This window comes from Nannobrachium achirus (assembly GCF_963921795.1).
Source record: "Nannobrachium achirus genome assembly, chromosome: 18".
NCBI classification, from domain to species: Eukaryota; Metazoa; Chordata; class Actinopteri; order Myctophiformes; family Myctophidae; genus Nannobrachium; species Nannobrachium achirus.
The window spans coordinates 45,780,870-45,797,491 of record NC_137825.1 but is presented as its reverse complement, the minus strand read 5'-3'; the positions used below and the strand labels follow the sequence as shown (position 1 = coordinate 45,797,491).

Genomic DNA, 16,622 nt, shown 5'->3' with positions numbered 1-16,622 from the left:
AGGCGAGGTGGCAGTTTACGGCGGTGGGGGAGGAGGGGGATTAAGTGACTTTGATGGGGATAAGACTGTGGGGACAGTAAAACACTAACAGCCGCACATTAAACACCTTAATAACCAATGTCATCATCCCCCAGGTCATGCCAACTCCGCCGCTAATAGGCCCCACAGGGGCCATTCACGTAGCATAAGGAAGGGGGGAGGGAGGGAGGGAGGGATTGTGAGAATGTGTACAATGTAGGGATGGGACGATATGAACGTCTCATATAGCGATTATTGTGACCAAAGAAATCGCGATTTACGATATTATCGCGATAATCAAAATCCATTATCCTGGGACGGAACATTTGCCAAAAAATAGCTGATCTACTTGTGACGCGTTGTGAGCTTGTAGATCAGCAAAGACATTTGATAGAGAGTGAAAAAAAAGACTATCAAGTATATTTAACCAATTAGGGTTTAAGTGGTACCGGATATGCAGCTCGGCAAAATAAAAGGTAAATTGATCCCAGTGCATGACGGAGGACGATATCAAGATAAATTAAATCTCCACGATACGATCATCGTGAGTGTTTTTTATCACGATAAACGATAATATCACGTATCGTCCCATCCCTAGTACAATGTGAGAGAGAGAGAGAGAGAGAGAGAGAGAGAGAGAGAGAGAGAGAGAGAGTGAGAGAGAGAGAGAGGGAGGGAGGGAGAGAGAGGGAGGGAGGGAGGGAGAAACAGGCAAAGACAACGGATATTGCTGTTGTACAGCTGATACAGTATGTCACTCCATTATCTTCATTAGCTATCAATCATGGTTATTTTGACTCAAACAGATGGGGCAGGAGGGAAAGCTGTACGTTTAGCCGACTTAAGGTGCACAAGTCCGTGTATGTAAAGATGAACAGATGCAGGAGTAGATGTGTATGAAGGTGTGTGTGTGTGTGTGTGTGTGTGTGTGTGTGTGTGTGTGTGTGTGTGTGTGTGTGTGTGTGTGTACAGTATATGTGTGTGTGTGTGTGTGTGTGTGTGTGTGTGTGTGTGTGTGTGTGTGTGTGTGTGTGTGTGTGTGTGTGTGTGTGTGTGTGTGTGTGTGTGTGTGTGTCTGTGTGTGCGCGCTTCTGTAGGTGAATGTGATTACAGGAGATGGAGTGAGAGAGAGAGAGAGAGTGTGAGAGAGCTGGTGAATCGTTGTGGAGCGAGTGCACACTCCAGACACTGATGTATGCTGGAGAGAACTAGAGCATGGATGAAAAAGAGAACGCGTGTGGGCTGTGTGTGTGTGCGTGTGTGTGCGTGTGCGTGTGCGTGCGTGCGTGCGTGTGTGCGTGAGCTCACGCAAGTGCACTGTGCACGGAGTTATACTGTATGTTGCTGCGACGAAGAGCAGGCGTTGGGTGGGGGGTTGTAATTGCAAAGGAAATCATTGTGATTAACAAATTAACTGTGTTTACATTGGGGGGGTTAGGCTCTAGTATTCACTAGATGGCTATCAATCTTTGAAAGAAATAGAGATAGATATTGCAATCGTAATGCAACTACAGAGTAGCCTACAGTATATTTCTATCCGTCTTTGAAGTAAATAGAGAGATAGATATTGTAATTCTAAATAGTGCATCATAGACATGTGGTTTAATTTGCCACCTTACAGGTCCATTTGGTTCATGCTTTTCACTCACTGCAAATGTTACATTCTCATTCGTAATGTTCAATGCCAAAAACATTAAATTTGTTAAGCACACTTATTTCCTTTGCATTTACATCTTGCATCGTGACAGTCATGTTTTTCTATGGTGACGGACGGGGAGGACGAAGGGCCGATGCGCACTTCACTTTTAGAGACAAAATTACCGTATTTTGGTTCGGTGAGTCCCCATCCCCCCGAACATCTGAATGGCGTCATATTGTAGTTTTGAAAGAGCCGAACAGACATAAATTATGAATTGGCCCGAACAGGGAGGGGCATAGACTTAGAAAGGTAGACGCCTCCTTCGGCTCTGGATGCATCGAGGGACCAAGGGAATCCGTGTGCATCGCTTCCACGTGCGTCACACATACGGACGTTGGTAGGCCAATCAGAGGCAGGTGGGGGGCGGGTATTTCCGTACGCAGCCTGTAAGAACAGCTGAGCTGCGCAGCCCGCGCAACGTCAGGAAATTGATGGATTGATAAGTCACGGAAACAACGCATTGTGATTGGCCAGTAGTCACGGTGACTGGCAGCTATCCCTTGGTTTTTCCAGGAAGTCCGGACTACAATTTTTGCATGTCGCTCCAGTGAACTGCAGAGGAGAATGAGGCATCTAGATTTGTATATCTGTGGGCGGGGGAAGCGAAGGAGGGAGCTACGCGAACTGGTGTGTAGGTTAGGGGTTCCCAAACTTTTTTGTCTCAGGGCACCCCATAAATATTTTTTCAATCCGAGGCACCCCTACATTATAATTTTCACTCCCAGCACCTTATATTTATAGCATATCGTCGTTGTCGGGCGGAAACCTTGCATGTCCAAAACCGTTCGTTTTGTATTTATCATCTATAAAATGTACTAAACTAGTGAAAACAGAGGATCTACACAACGCCTCGCAAAACTGTGAAAAACTTGTTTTCACTAGTTTTGTGCGACAGTCTTGTAGCAGGGCTTTGCTTTACCAAAAGACGTACACATTTGAAACTTGGAGATACGAGATTTCTGCCCGACACCGACGATATTTTAGTGATTATGTTGCGAGGAAAACGTTGAGATAATAGCCATTTTGGTTAGAACTGCCTGAAAATAACTTTGTACTTCCAAGTTTAAAATGATACTAAACATTTTTTCAAGTGTCCAAATAAATTCAAAATATTATCACGTTATCTCGCAGCACCCCAGGGTGCCCCGTCACCCACTTTGAAAACCCCTGGTGTAGGGAATAGCGGCTCCTCCCCACTGAGCTGTCAGCAGCTGTGAGGGTCCTGGCACCGGGCTCACCTTTATAGAAGAGCCCTGGCACGTTCTCCCCTTCCTCTGCCATCTGCCCTCCTCCTCTCTGTGCCCTCTGTACCACCTGTACCCCCGCTCTGCCCTCCCCTTCCACCTCATGTACCTGTGTGTGACTCCTCACATCTAGTACGTTCATTCAACTCTTGGCTGCTGTGCAGTGCTACCTACTACACAGTCCGTCTTTCATGTTTTAAGCCATTTAGACCGGTACGCATTATTGCGTGTGCTTTAACTATTGAAAAATAGCAGATATACAAGCTCACAGCTTGTAGATCTGCTATTTTTGAAAAATCGTGAAAAGTTGAATTTCGACCCGATTTTGATCCGATTCTGTAAGTGTCTTTTGAATCCTTCTAAGGTTTTTGGAAAAACCTATGTTTCTATGTCAGTGGTGCTCAATTTTTTTCATGTCAAGGACCCCCAGAATGATATGTATTTGGCCACGGAGCCCCATCTCAAAATATGTTGTTCCAGGGACCACCCAGAAGCAAATATTTGAGTTACAAATGTTCACTTTAAAAAAGATATATTTCATTTCATTTACAAAACTCCTTTAATATTTCATTCATTTCAAAAATAGATCGTCTTTTACTCAAGTGGGACCCGTCGCACGTTGATGTCATTTGCCCATGTGTGGTCCAGCAATGTAGGATTTGTGTAAATAAAACATCCACTTAATGCTTCCTAAGGTTATTATGAACATTTTAAATAGGTTTTATTTGTGCATGCATTCCATAAATTTGCTATAGGGCTGGACCCCACATGGACAAATCACACCATCAACTTGTGACAGGCATTTTCCCTCTCGAGTAAAAGATATAAAATAACAGAAATATTTAAGGCGTTTTTAATTTGACATTTTAGTCATAGACGGCCATTATAATGTATAAAGGCATATCTGGCTTATTAGACAGGGGTCCTTTTCAGTACTCTCCCTCTAGTTTAAGTAACCAGAAATAAAAGGAGACATTGTTTTCTCCTCGCTTGTTTTATCCATAAGCCCCCGTCGCTTAACCTCCCAGCCTAGAGTTTTTAACCCATTCAGGCCTAGAATTATTGAATGCTTTAACCAGTGAAAAATAGCAGATATACAAGCTCACAGCGCGGCACCGAGTGCCGCGCTGCGAGCTTGTAGATCTGCTATTTTTGAAAAAGTCGCGAAAATGTGTGCAAATCTTTGAATATATGTATTTTTAAAGCGACTGTTTGTAACTCAAAGTTTGCTTCTGGGTGGTCCCCGGAACTAAATATTTTGAGATGGAGGTCCGTGGCCAAATAAATATCATTTTGGGGGTCCTTCAAATGAAAAGGTTTGAGAACCACTGACATAGTAGTCTCTCAAGAACAGACTAACTGAGCTCCAGTTAAGTGAAAAGGACCTTTTCTTTGACTACGGCTAGCCAGATTGCTGACAAAGAAACATAGGGTTTTTCAAAAAATCTTAGAAGGATTCAAAAGACACTTATAGAATCGGGTCAAAATTCTAACTTTCACAATTTTTCAAAAATAGCAGATCTACAAGCTCGCAGCGCGGCACTCGGTGCCGCGCTGTGAGCTTGTATATCTGCTATTTTTCAATAGTTAAAGCATAAAATAATGATACACAATAACGTGTACCCGTTCTGAATGGGTTTAACCCGTTCCCTTGGCCTCCCCTCTCCACATTCCCCCTTTATCATGTTTCCCAGCTGCTCTCGACCCCTCATTTCCCAGCGTGCGCCCCCCGGCCACGTGCCCAGAGAGACGAGTTCAGGGAGTGCGCGGGGCATCTTGAGGCCCCCCCCGGTGCTGATGAATGGCGGTCATTTACCTGTAGACGTAATTAACGAGGTCCAGGAACTGGGCATTTAGCTCAAGGTCATCCGGGAAGCGCTTCTCGATGTAGGTCATCATTTTCACCAGCAGGATGGACTTCTCACGCAGGTTAGGCATCTGGGTGGAAGGGGCGGGAGTAGGGGTGGGCGATATGGAAAAATACAATATCACAATATTTTCACAAGCTGTATCACGATACACGATTTTATCACGATTCTTTTTCACATTGGTTTTTATTGTTATTTTTCAAGTTACTTGACAAAAACTAGACTCTCTGGGTTCCTTTTGGGAGGTCTAAATTGAACTTTACAAGTATGTAACTCTGACAGTATACAAATGAAACCAAATGGACCCTTACGGTTCCATTTGGTTTCATTTGTATACTGTCAGAGTTAAGTGGAGACTTTGACATTTTAAAGTTTGAGAACTACTGATTTAGACCAAAATGCAGGTTTAAAATGAATTCTGCAATGAATCAAGGCTCCCTCAATTGTATCAATTGATACCTCTGAAAAGGCATATCGTGGAGACATTGTATCATCTCAGCGATAATTATCACCATATCGCCCACCCCTAGGCGGGAGTGAAAGAGGGAGGGACAGAGGGGTGGGCGAGGCAAAGATATGCCGCAATGATCGGTTTATTTCTCAGTAATGGCTGGCACACCTGCATGAGCTACTCACCTCAACAAATCTCAAACCCACATCCCCAGGCACGTGCACACATAGGGGGCTTGAGCCCTCTCCAGACCATGAATGCAGTTTTTACTATGGTGAAAGAAGTGCAAATGCCCTCTTTCCAAGCCATACCTGAAGCCAGCATTCAAGAGAATTGCCTTGTCCAATCTCTCCTGAACTTGAATGCAGCATCTTATGTTGAAAGAATTGCCCTCTCTGTGTAGAAATCCCTGCCGTTAGCCACGTCTCCAGTACTGACTTGATGATGCTTAGTTCAGTGTGGTATGCGAGCACCGAAAATAGCCGACCTCCAAGCTCAGAACGCGTCGCAGCACGACACGTTGTGAGCTTGGAGGTCTGCTATTTTCGATACTTTCACCAAAAGGCCCTTTTAGAAATTTAAGCCCCTGCCTCTCAAACATTCTCTGCACGTTCCTGCACAATCCCCCTCCTCCTTCTCCATCTTAACCAAATGAACCCTCGTGTCCCTATTCTGGGGGCATTCTGTGAAAATTGTCGCAACGCGTTTTCCTGCACCACATATCTGCAACAAACTCCCAGGCAACTGCACATTTGATACTCATCTCAGTTCTTCTAAATCAAAGCAAAAAGACTTTATTTGTCTGTCGCTTCCTATTACTAAGGGTTATGATTTTGTTTTTCACTTTGAATTGCCTTGTTGCTTAAATGTGCAACACAAATAAACCAGCCTTACCTTGAAGAGGATGGCAGTTTTATTTAGGCATTTACCATCCTGAGAAACATCTAACAGAGACGAGGCATGTCTGAGATATTTTAAAATGTCTCTTTATGGATAAGACAGAATTAACTGTCAAAAGAAAGGCAACTCCGGTAATACAAGGACTAGTTTTACAGCAAGGTTTTACTGCTTTCTTAAGCTGCAGTGTGACATTAAATCCACTGCTACCTGTTAGAAAGTAAGGTAAATAAATACCAGTATACAAAACCCTTTAACTTTAACTTGACAATACTGTAATGGACTCAGTTTGCAGCGTACAAAAAGGTCACTGAAAGGTGTGGCGAGATGGAATTATTATGTAAACCAAAGGCCACCACCTTAATACAATATAAAACCATCTGAACACATGTGGGGAGATTCTAGTCGCTGGTCTATGTACTAGAAACCCCACAGTGCTATCCCTGTATTCTTTGAGTGTGATTTTACTCATACATCTAGCCTGTTTTTAAATGAAATGTAGGGGATACAATGGGGTGAACATTCAACAGCAACAGTAGATATACAAGCTCATAAGCAAGGTGAGCTTGTAGATTGGAGTAGAGGGAAAAGGGAGGGGGCCTAGTATAGACCAGTGGTTCTCAACCTGTGGGTCGGGACCCCCAGGGGGGGTCCTCAAATTATTTTGGGGGGTCCCCAGATGATTAACTTAATGAGCAACATTGTTTTCTCACTCAACAGTAAACAAACCAACATTACGTTTAAGTGTATAGAGGGTATCTGCACATTTCGAAAGTGACAATTGAAGGACTTTTTAATACCTATAAAATGACAAACTAAACATTGGCCAAATTGTCAAATATTAGAGGCAGAAATTGTGAAAATAGCAGATCTACATGCTCACAACGCCTCGCGTTGCGAGGCGTTGTGAGCATGTAGATCTGCTATTTTCACAATAGAACTGTGTACTATAAAATGGAATTAGTGCTTGTCAGGGTGTTAAAATATGATTATTTTGGGGGATCGCGTGAAAAGGTTGAGGTTGAGAACCACTGGTACAGACTACTGGAGCACTCCAGTCAATGAATAACATAGGGTTTAAGTGGTTATAAAAAAAAGGCTAACTTTCATAAAGTTCCTATTCTACTCTTCTTCTCTCATTCTCCTACCTGGTTTGCTGCCATGGGAGAGTTGTTTTTCACCCACTCCTCCACGATCTTGACGACGGCGCGCAGGATCTTTGCGTCCGGCGACTTCTCGATCAGCGAGGTGAGGATGACCTGGATGAAGTTCTTCCTCATCTCCATGCTCATCACGGAGAGGCGCGTCTTCACCAGGTCCAGGCTGAGCATCACCAGTTCACTGGTCACTGCAGCCACACGGGGGTTAAAAAGGGTTAAAGGCTAAACGTCTGGAGCAAGATTGGGAACTGGCCACATTAAGACACAATGTTCTATTCCAGTTAGGGGTGCAACGGTTCAATCAGCCCAGGTTCGGTTTGAAACTCGGTTTTTGGCTCACGGTTTCGGTTAAGTTTTGGTACAGTAAAAAGTGAAAATAAAATAACAACTAATTGATAATATTTCCAAAATGTTACGTTTATTTTAAAGATGGGGTGCCATGATTTGTTTTCCCCCTAAAACATGATAATCAGGTAATATGATTATACTAGGAGGAAGATTTTCTACGAAAAAGTGTACAGAAAGAGTTATGTTTTTATGTGGCCACACCCAAAAAAAGAAAGAAATTCGCTTCATTCGGTATGGGCTGTTCGGTTCGGGACAAGGCCATTCGGTTCGGTACACCGGTTCGGTTCAGTATTGTTGCACCCCCAATTCCAGTGTTTCCCAAACTCTTACATTTCAAGGTTTTCCCCTCAACTCTGTCAGAGTTACAGACTTGTATGGGTCAATTCAGATCCCCATAAAAGAACCCACAGAGTCCCTGGAATCCACTTTGAGAACCACTGTCAATGTGTTAAAAGCTCAATAACAGGAGTCTCCTTGACACAGTGAAATTCTGAGAAAGATCACCCAACTACGACAAAAGAGGGAAAAACAAGAGTCTAGACGAAGGCCTAACCAAAATCGGTAGCCTTCACCCTATTCGATTATTAGATAGCCTGTGTTAGCAAAGCTGCCATTTTATCCTGAGGCTGGCGCTTACGAGGCAAGATAATGCGGTCACTCGTAAGGTTAGGTCACTCGTAAGAGTGTATTCATTACGTTTAATGGCAATCTGTCCATTGGGGGCACCAAAATCAGTAGGTTTCATCCTCTGAGAAACACGAGGGTGCACACACTGCACAGAAACTTCGATGGCAATCCAGCCGGTAGTTTTAGAGATTCTATTGTTTTGGAACCAACGTGGCGGACGGGTGGAAAGACCAACGGGCTTAAATACCCTCTCATGATCAGCTAATCCACTTAGGTAATGAGACGATGCACAGAGTGGGATAAAACAAAGATGGTCGGACGCCGGCATCTTGTTGGTCAGATAGCGTTTAGTGGCTATAATTGCAGCGAGCGGAGGGCAAATGTGTGTTTCCTGATACAGTCATTAGGGAGTCATTTGAAGCCCTGATAGCATCTTATAGCCATTACCCCGGCCTGAGAGGGAAACAAGGACCACAAGCTGCCCAGCAACTCAATGGCTAAAAAAGAAAATCGTCTGAGAAAGGGCTACACAATACAGCCAAACTACTGTAAAAAACAAACCTTGAACACGTAGTAGTTTTCTTTTTGGCATTTTGAAAAAGGGCAAGCGTTGTGATGGTGTGCATTTAATATCAACAAAGATTGCCATCGAAAAGGTTCCTAAACAAACTGTATCCAATAAAGCTTTAGGAAGGACAGGGTAAGAACCCAGTAGTCAAAACTATAAACTATTAAAATATGGCCTGATTTATACTTCCTACACACTGATGTCATGCACAGAAAATAGTAGATCTTAACACAGAGTGATGCAACACGTGAACCTGCAGATCGGCTATTTTCAGTGGATGACAACCAGATCGGGCATGAACCGCCGCACACCTCAGTGAATCCGCAAGGCTCCAACCTCACTCTTGCGCTAACGATCAACGGGAACAAGGAAAATCATGGACAGTTCCTTCCTCACACAAAAGCCTAACCCAGGGGTCTTCAACGTTTTCACCAGGGATTTCAGAGATTTCATCGATTGATTCATAGACTTGTTTGACAGCACTGTCATCAGTCTATGTTGGATTCGTGTTTTTGGTTAACTTGACCTTTCACTCTGTACTTGGTCTACTCTTTTTTGCCTCTACACCAAACCTCTCAACACAAAGCTTGTAGACCTGCTATTTTTGGCTGATCTGCTATTTTCTCCTCAGAATAGGGATGCGAGGGTTCAAGTTGTTAATTTAAAAGAATGATCCTATCACAAAGATTTGGTGGCCCGCCTGTAGTAACTCTGAGGACCCCCTAGGGGTCCAGGACTCCCTGTTGAAGACCCCTGTCCTAACCTTTCAAACCCTGGGGAGACTGAGCCTTTAGCATGGCAGAGTGCAACAAGCACAAGGCACGCATGTGTGTGCTCTAACCGGAGTGGGCCTGGTCGCACAATGCGGTCCCAGGGAACAGGAGCCGACGAACATTCCCGGTGAAACCGGTCTATCTGCGAAGAAGATCTACTCTGACCGCAACGGCTATTGAAGAGTTGCTGCTGTGGGGTCCAACGATACCCGGACGGGGGCCCCTGAGGTCTTTGTGTGGGGGCCGGACAGCAGCGATAGGCGGGACAGACACCTGAGTACTACTACAAAGTCCAGGGAGGGTCAGTGTGTGTGTGTGTGTGTGTGTGTGTGTGTGTGTGTGTGTGTGTGTGTGTGTGTGTGTGTGTGTGTGCAAAAGGTACTCAAATACTGCAATAGAAATACTCTGCCACAAGTAAAAGTCCAGAATTCAAAATGCAGTAAAAGTAAAGGTAAAAGCGTTAACATCAAAATGCACTTAAAGTACTGAAAGTACAAGTACAAAATGTTTGGAGATAGCAAATCTACAAGCTCACAATGGGTCGCAATGCGATGCAACGTGAGCTTGTAGATCGGCTATTTTCAAATAGCCAGGTTATACAATAGGGTTAAAGAGGTTTGTGTATGTTTTATAATATAATAATGTATATGTACAAAGTAACTAGAGTAACTAAAGTAACAAAAACATTATAGTGGAGTACAATATTAGGATTCAAGATGCAGTGGAGTAGAAGTAAAAGTATCGGAAAATGGGAATAGTACTCAACTAAAGTACAAATAACTCAAAAGCGTACTTAAGTAGTACTTCGTTACATTACACCACTGTGTGTGTCTTATCTTTCTGCAAATGCATGCGCTCGAAGCAAGACTGCAAGCACACATCCGACACATGCACGTGTACACACACAGCAACAACCGATCCCACCCCACACACAGTAGGCCGTTTGTTGCGTAAGGGTCAGAGGAGGTACGCAGACCACCCTACTTGGGTAAATGCAGCCTGTTGTAACGGCAACCTCCCGGGAGATAGGGGTAACAGATCTACTGGGAGAAATGGGAATATTGGGACAGGCCTTTCTGTGTGAGGGCTGGGTGGGCAAAGGGGTCAGGTGGGTTGTGTGTTATTAGTGAATGCTCTTTTTGTGTGTGAGAGAGAGAGAGAGGGGGAAGGATTCATTGTGTGCGCGCGTATGTATGCAAGTGTCCGATTACTCCATTTTATCCTGCATGCATATGTGTACCTTTCTATAGAGAGAGAAAGTGACTATGTATACTGTAACATGTTATATCAGGGGTATTCAATGTGTCCAGGCCAAGGAGCCCCCTTAGTTGAGAGAGAGATGAAGCAGGAACCCCCACTACCTTTTCAGAGATTCCATACAGTTTCATGGTTTGACAGCACCGATCATCAGTGTGTTTTGGATTCATGTCAATTTGTGTTTTCAGATATTTTAACCACTTGAACCGTCAATACTTAATACACTTGCCCTTTCACTCTGTCTGCTCTTTTTCCCCTCTACACCAAAGCTTTTTGCCGAAAATGGCCGATCTACAATGAGCATGTAGATCAGCTATTTTCACAATTTCAGCCTCTTAATATTTGACAATTTGACCAATGTTTAATTTGTCATTTTAGATGTATTAAAAAAGTCCTTAAATTGTCACTTTAGAAAAATGTGCATATGCCCTCTATACACTTAAACTTGGTTTGTTTACTGTTGAGTGAGAAAACAATGTTGCACATTAGGTTAATCATAATCTGGGGACCCCCCAAAATAAATTAGGGGACGTCCCCTGGGGGTCCCGAACCCACAAGTTCAGAACCACTGTTCTAGACAGAGGCTTGTTACCTACGCTTGCTCTATCCTGTGTGTGTGTGTGTGTGTGTGTGTGTGTGTGTGTGCGTGTGTGTGCGTGTGTGTGCGTACCTGTGTTGGTCTCCGTGGCCCCGGGGGTGGCCTGCTGTGGGCTCAGGTGCTCCCGGACCATCTTCTGCAGGGAGCGCATGAACACCGAGATGAGGCGGTCGATGTAGCTGGAGTTGTAGCTGCAGGCCGACTTCAGAATCATCAAGGTTCCTGTAGGGGAGGGGGGAGGAGAGGAGAGATGTACGGGTGAAAATTAGGGATGGTCCGATCAGGTTTTTTGGAACCGATCACCGAGCACCGATCACAAAAGTTTGATCACCCGATACCGATCAATCACCGATCCGATCAAGTTATTATTTATATTTTCTAAATGTTAATGTTTTAACTTTAATTAATTAATTCACTCATGAATTCATTTATATATTTGCCTTATAGTTATTTACCAGCATTACTATGTATTTATTATCATAGCAGTAACTAATTATTCCTTCAGCACTGTGGAAATCAATACCCCAAAATGGTCTCAAGTGGGCATACTGAACAGCTGGTTGATCGGATGCACCGATCGGATCGGATCGGTGAATTTACCTTTTGATCTAAACCACCGATTATCGCCGATCACGCTTTGATCGGCCCGATCCGATCCATTGCCGATTGATCGGTAACATCTCTAGTGAAAATAATAAGAAACCCAATGATCCAGGCTTGAACTTAACCCATTTAGGCCTAGAATTATTGAATGCTTTAGCTATTGAAAAATAGCAGATATACAAGCTCACAGCGCACTGCGAGCTTGTAGATCTGCTATTTTTGAAAAAGTTGTGAAAATGTGTGCAAATCTTTGAATATATGTATTTTCAAAGCGAACGTTTGTAACTCAAATTTTTCTTTTGGGGGGTCCCTGGAACTAGATATTTTGAGATGCGGGTCCGTGGCCATATAAATATCATTTTGGGGGTCCCTCACATGAAAAAGTTTGAGAACCACTGACATAGTAGTCTCTCAAGAACAGACTAACTGAGCTCCAGTTAAGTGAAAAGGACCTTTTCTTTGACGATGGCTGGCCAGATTGCTGTCATAGAAACACAGGTTTTTCAAAAGACACTTATAGAATCGGGTCAAAATTCAAATGTTCAGGATTTTTCAAAAATAGCAGATCTACAAGCTCGCAGCGTGAGCTTGTATATCTGCTATTTTTCAACAGTTAAAGCATAAAATAATGATACACAATAATGTGTACCCGTTAAAACAGCCACCGGGCAATGTAATACACATGCACGGCACTGTGCGCGCACACCCACACTCACACATGCTGCGCGACAAGGGCGTTTGTGTGCGCGCGGGTGTGCATGTGTGTGTGTGTGAAGGACTAGAACAGAAGTTGCAGAAGGAGTCAGAAGGCAGGGATAGTTAGATAGGTACAGTATGAGTAATGTCCCCCCCCTCTGTAGCAGCTCCCTGGAGGGGACCAGACACATGCTAAAATGTCACCCACTGTCCAGACTAATACATCTGTACACACACCCAGCCACACACACACCCAGCCACACACACACCCACACACACACACACACACACACGGCTCTCTGGGACAGTGGGATACCGAAGACATTTTATTGACCACAGCTGCCATTTTGGGAAAGCGTATCAAATAGCGTTACCTTTAGATTGCTCTCCAATACCCATTTATCACCTTGAGGGGCCCTTTAGTCTGAGAGCTAGGTTTCCACATTATTTGGGAGGGCGGTGGAAAAACCTAATAAAAAAGGTGTCTGTGTCAGTGTAAAATGAGAATTTTTACTGTTGCGCTGAAGATAAGGCTTTTCCATAAATACATCTGCGACATCTGGGAGAGCAGAGGTAATGCGGAGGGGAGAGGTGTGGAGGGAGTGCGGCGGGCTATTGTCCCCCAGACAGCTTTCACTAACTGCCGGACGGTTGCCTCCGTTTAACCCATTTAAGACCTGGAATTATGTTATACTTTGGCTATAGAAAAATAGCAGATATTCAAGCTCACAGCTTCTTTTTTTTTTAAATCGTGAAAATATTTGCAAATCTTTTAATACCGTATATATTTTTCAAAGCAAACTTCTTTAACTCAAATCTCTGCTTCTGGGGGTCCCTGGAACAACATATTTTGAGATGGGGGTCCGCGGCCAACTACATGTAATTCCGGGGGTCCTTGACATGAAAAGGTTTGAGAACCACTGATTTAGAACAAGGATTTAGAAGAAATTGCACAAATTCAAAAATAGCAGATCTACAAGCTCGCAGGGTGGCACTCGGTGCCACGCTGCGAGCTTGTAGATCTGCTATTTTTCAATAGTTAAAGCATAAAATAACGGTTAAAATGTGGTTAAATCTAAAGCGAGAAAGACACGTTCCCGGCCATAATGCGTTAAGCTGGCCAGATGTCGGCCCAACCAGCCAGTCCATTGGCTCGCATTTTAACGACACACTCACTGCCTTAATTGCGGAGAGGAACTGAGAGGAAACTCGAAATGTATGAAAAAGAATATGCGCGAGCGTGTGTGCGTGTGTCTGCAAGCATGCATGAATCTCTTGTGTGTGTGTGTGTGTGTGTGTGTGTGTGTGTGTGTGTGTGTGTGTGTGTGTGTGTGTGTGTGTGTGTGTGTGTGTGTGTGTGTGTGTATGTGTGTGTGTGCGAAAGACATGGAACCGCTGAAGAGAGTCAAGTTTGAGTGCATCTTACCAAAAAGCTGCGTAGGGTTGGCACTGCTGGTGGCTTTCTCATAATTGGTGAGGCCCTCGTAGATGACTTTGCCCACAGCTGCGTACAGACACTCCAGCTCCTCATACTTGGACGCCACCGTTGACGTGCCTGAGGGGACATGAAATCATGCTAGCTTAGTAACGAGCTCAGTAAGAAGAAAATAAAGACAAGCTTAAAGGGTCTCCCCATGACGCCCATGGCTGTAACGCGCCGTTACACAACAACATGTTGGTTTCAGAGAGGAGAGCCATAGGTCCTGTCCTGTGTTGTTGTCGTCGACTATGCAGAAAAATGTTCGCCGACCACCTTTTTTCACTGACGAAAACTAAATGAAAACTAAATAAAAACTAAGCTATGATTACTATGTTTGTTTCAGAGAGGCGAGTCATAGGTCCTGTCCAAGGCTGACTGAGTCACTAGGGCCCAAGGTGGGGGGGCCTTAATTATTTTATATTTTAGCTATTGAAAAATAGCAGATATACAAGCTCACAGCGCGGCACAGAGTGTGGCGCTGCGTGCCACGCTGTGAGCTTGTGGATCTGCTATTTTTGAAAAGTCGTGAAAATGTGTGCAAATCTTTGAATACATGTATTTTTGAAGCGAATATTCATAACTCAAATTTTGTTTCTGGGGTGTCCCTGGAACTAAATATTTTGAGATGGGGGGTCTGTGGCCAAATACATATAATGTTGGGGGTCCTTCACATGAAGAGGTTTGAGCACCACTGACAAAGAAACATAGGTTTTTCAAAAAAAACCTTAGAAGGACTTGAAATATTCAAAGACTTTCACGATTAAAAAAAATAAAAATAGCAGATCTACAAGCTCCGAGCTTGTATATCTGCTATTTTTCAATAGTTAAAAAGCACAACATGTGAGCGAATGCCTTTGCAACGTGACTCACTGGGTTCGGTGGGGAAGATGCTCATGAGGCGAGACAGCAGGGAGTGCACGGCGCGCAGGACCTTGGTGTTGCCGCAGGTCATGCAGGCGGCGACGCCTCGCTGCAGGGGCTTGAAGTGGGCCAGGATGGCCGGGGACTGGAGCACCGTCAGCAGGAAGCACAGGATCTCCAGGCCCGTGCAGATGTTGGAGAAGTTGGCCTGGGCCGGCTGCTCCTGAGGAGGGGAAAAGCAAAGAACAAAATGAACGGGTGGTTTATTTTTAACCGATTTAGACCAACGATTCTACAAAATGTAGAAAAACATTGTGTCTATATCAGTGGTGCTCAAACTTTTTCACGTCAAGGACCCCTAGAATTATGTGTATTTGACCGCGGATCCCCATCTCAAAATATTTTGTTCCAGGGACCCCGAGAAAGAAAGATTTGAGCTTTAAAAAGACATATATTCACTGGTTTGTAAACGTTCAAGAGTTTTCCAAAAATAGCAGATCTATAAGCTCGGAGAGCCTGTAGATCGCGAGGTGTTGTGTGCTTGTAGATCCGCTGTTTTCACTGGTTTAATTCATTATTATTATTTTTGGACATACAAGGTTTCCACCCGACGACGACGATATCCAACCATGCTTTTCCAAATCCCAGACCGCTGCTTCCCTGTGTCGCGGTAACCAAGTGACCTGAAAACTAAAACTTTTTTTCCCCCCACAAATCAATATTCCACATGCACAAATAAACAGAGAGAAGTATATCTCTCGCACCAAAAAGAAACCCAGGCATTATAATCGGCACTAAACCTGAAGATCAATGGCCCGACATCAGAACCTAATTTTGTCTAAATTGCAATCAAGACTCACAATAACGGAGGGGTAGATAGGATAATCTGGCTCAGATCCGCTTCTCTAATCTGAGCTAATGAACAAGGTGACTCCAGTGATAAGAACCCTAGTAGGAGTTCGAAGAGCTATTGATCTGACACTATTTATTAGCACAATGGTGCAGAGTTTCAGGGGCCATGCAGATAGGGCATACGTGTGTGCGCGTGCATGTGTATACAGTACATGTATAATACTGTATGCGTGCGCGCGTGTGTGTGTGTCTCTCTCCATTACAGCATTGGTGAGACCACCTCCAGCACTTCTTACTCCAACCCCCCCCCCCCCCCCCCCCCCCCCCGCCTCTTAACCCAGTTAGAACGGGTACGCATTATTGTGTATAATCAGCGCGGCACTGAGAGCTTGTAGATCTGCCGTTTTTGAAAAATCTCGTGAATTTGTGCAATTCCTTGAACATTTTGACCCGATTCTATAAGTGTCTTCTGAATCCTTCTAAGGTTTTTTGGAAAAAGGATATGTTTCTATGTTGGCGGTGCTCAAACCTTTTCATGTGAAGGACCCCCAAAATGATATGTATTTGGCCACGGACCCCCATCTCAAAATATTGTATCAGGGGACCCCCCCCCCCAGAAGCA

General features: G+C 44.1%; 1 protein-coding gene across 2 annotated transcripts in view; it reads right to left on the bottom strand.

Annotated features, from left to right (window-relative positions):
- The window catches only part of trrap (transformation/transcription domain-associated protein), a 216,545-nt gene that overhangs the window by 96,591 nt on the left and 103,332 nt on the right, over nucleotides 1-16,622 (bottom strand). For both annotated transcript variants that reach the window (XM_080747821.1, XM_080747822.1), the window contains exons 43-47: nucleotides 15,158-15,371; nucleotides 14,234-14,362; nucleotides 11,581-11,730; nucleotides 7,326-7,525; nucleotides 4,778-4,899 (exon numbers count right to left, since the gene is read on the bottom strand). In XM_080747821.1, coding sequence (XP_080603947.1) covers nucleotides 4,778-4,899; nucleotides 7,326-7,525; nucleotides 11,581-11,730; nucleotides 14,234-14,362; nucleotides 15,158-15,371 — 815 coding nt within the window. The remainder of the gene's footprint in view (nucleotides 1-4,777; nucleotides 4,900-7,325; nucleotides 7,526-11,580; nucleotides 11,731-14,233; nucleotides 14,363-15,157; nucleotides 15,372-16,622) is intronic.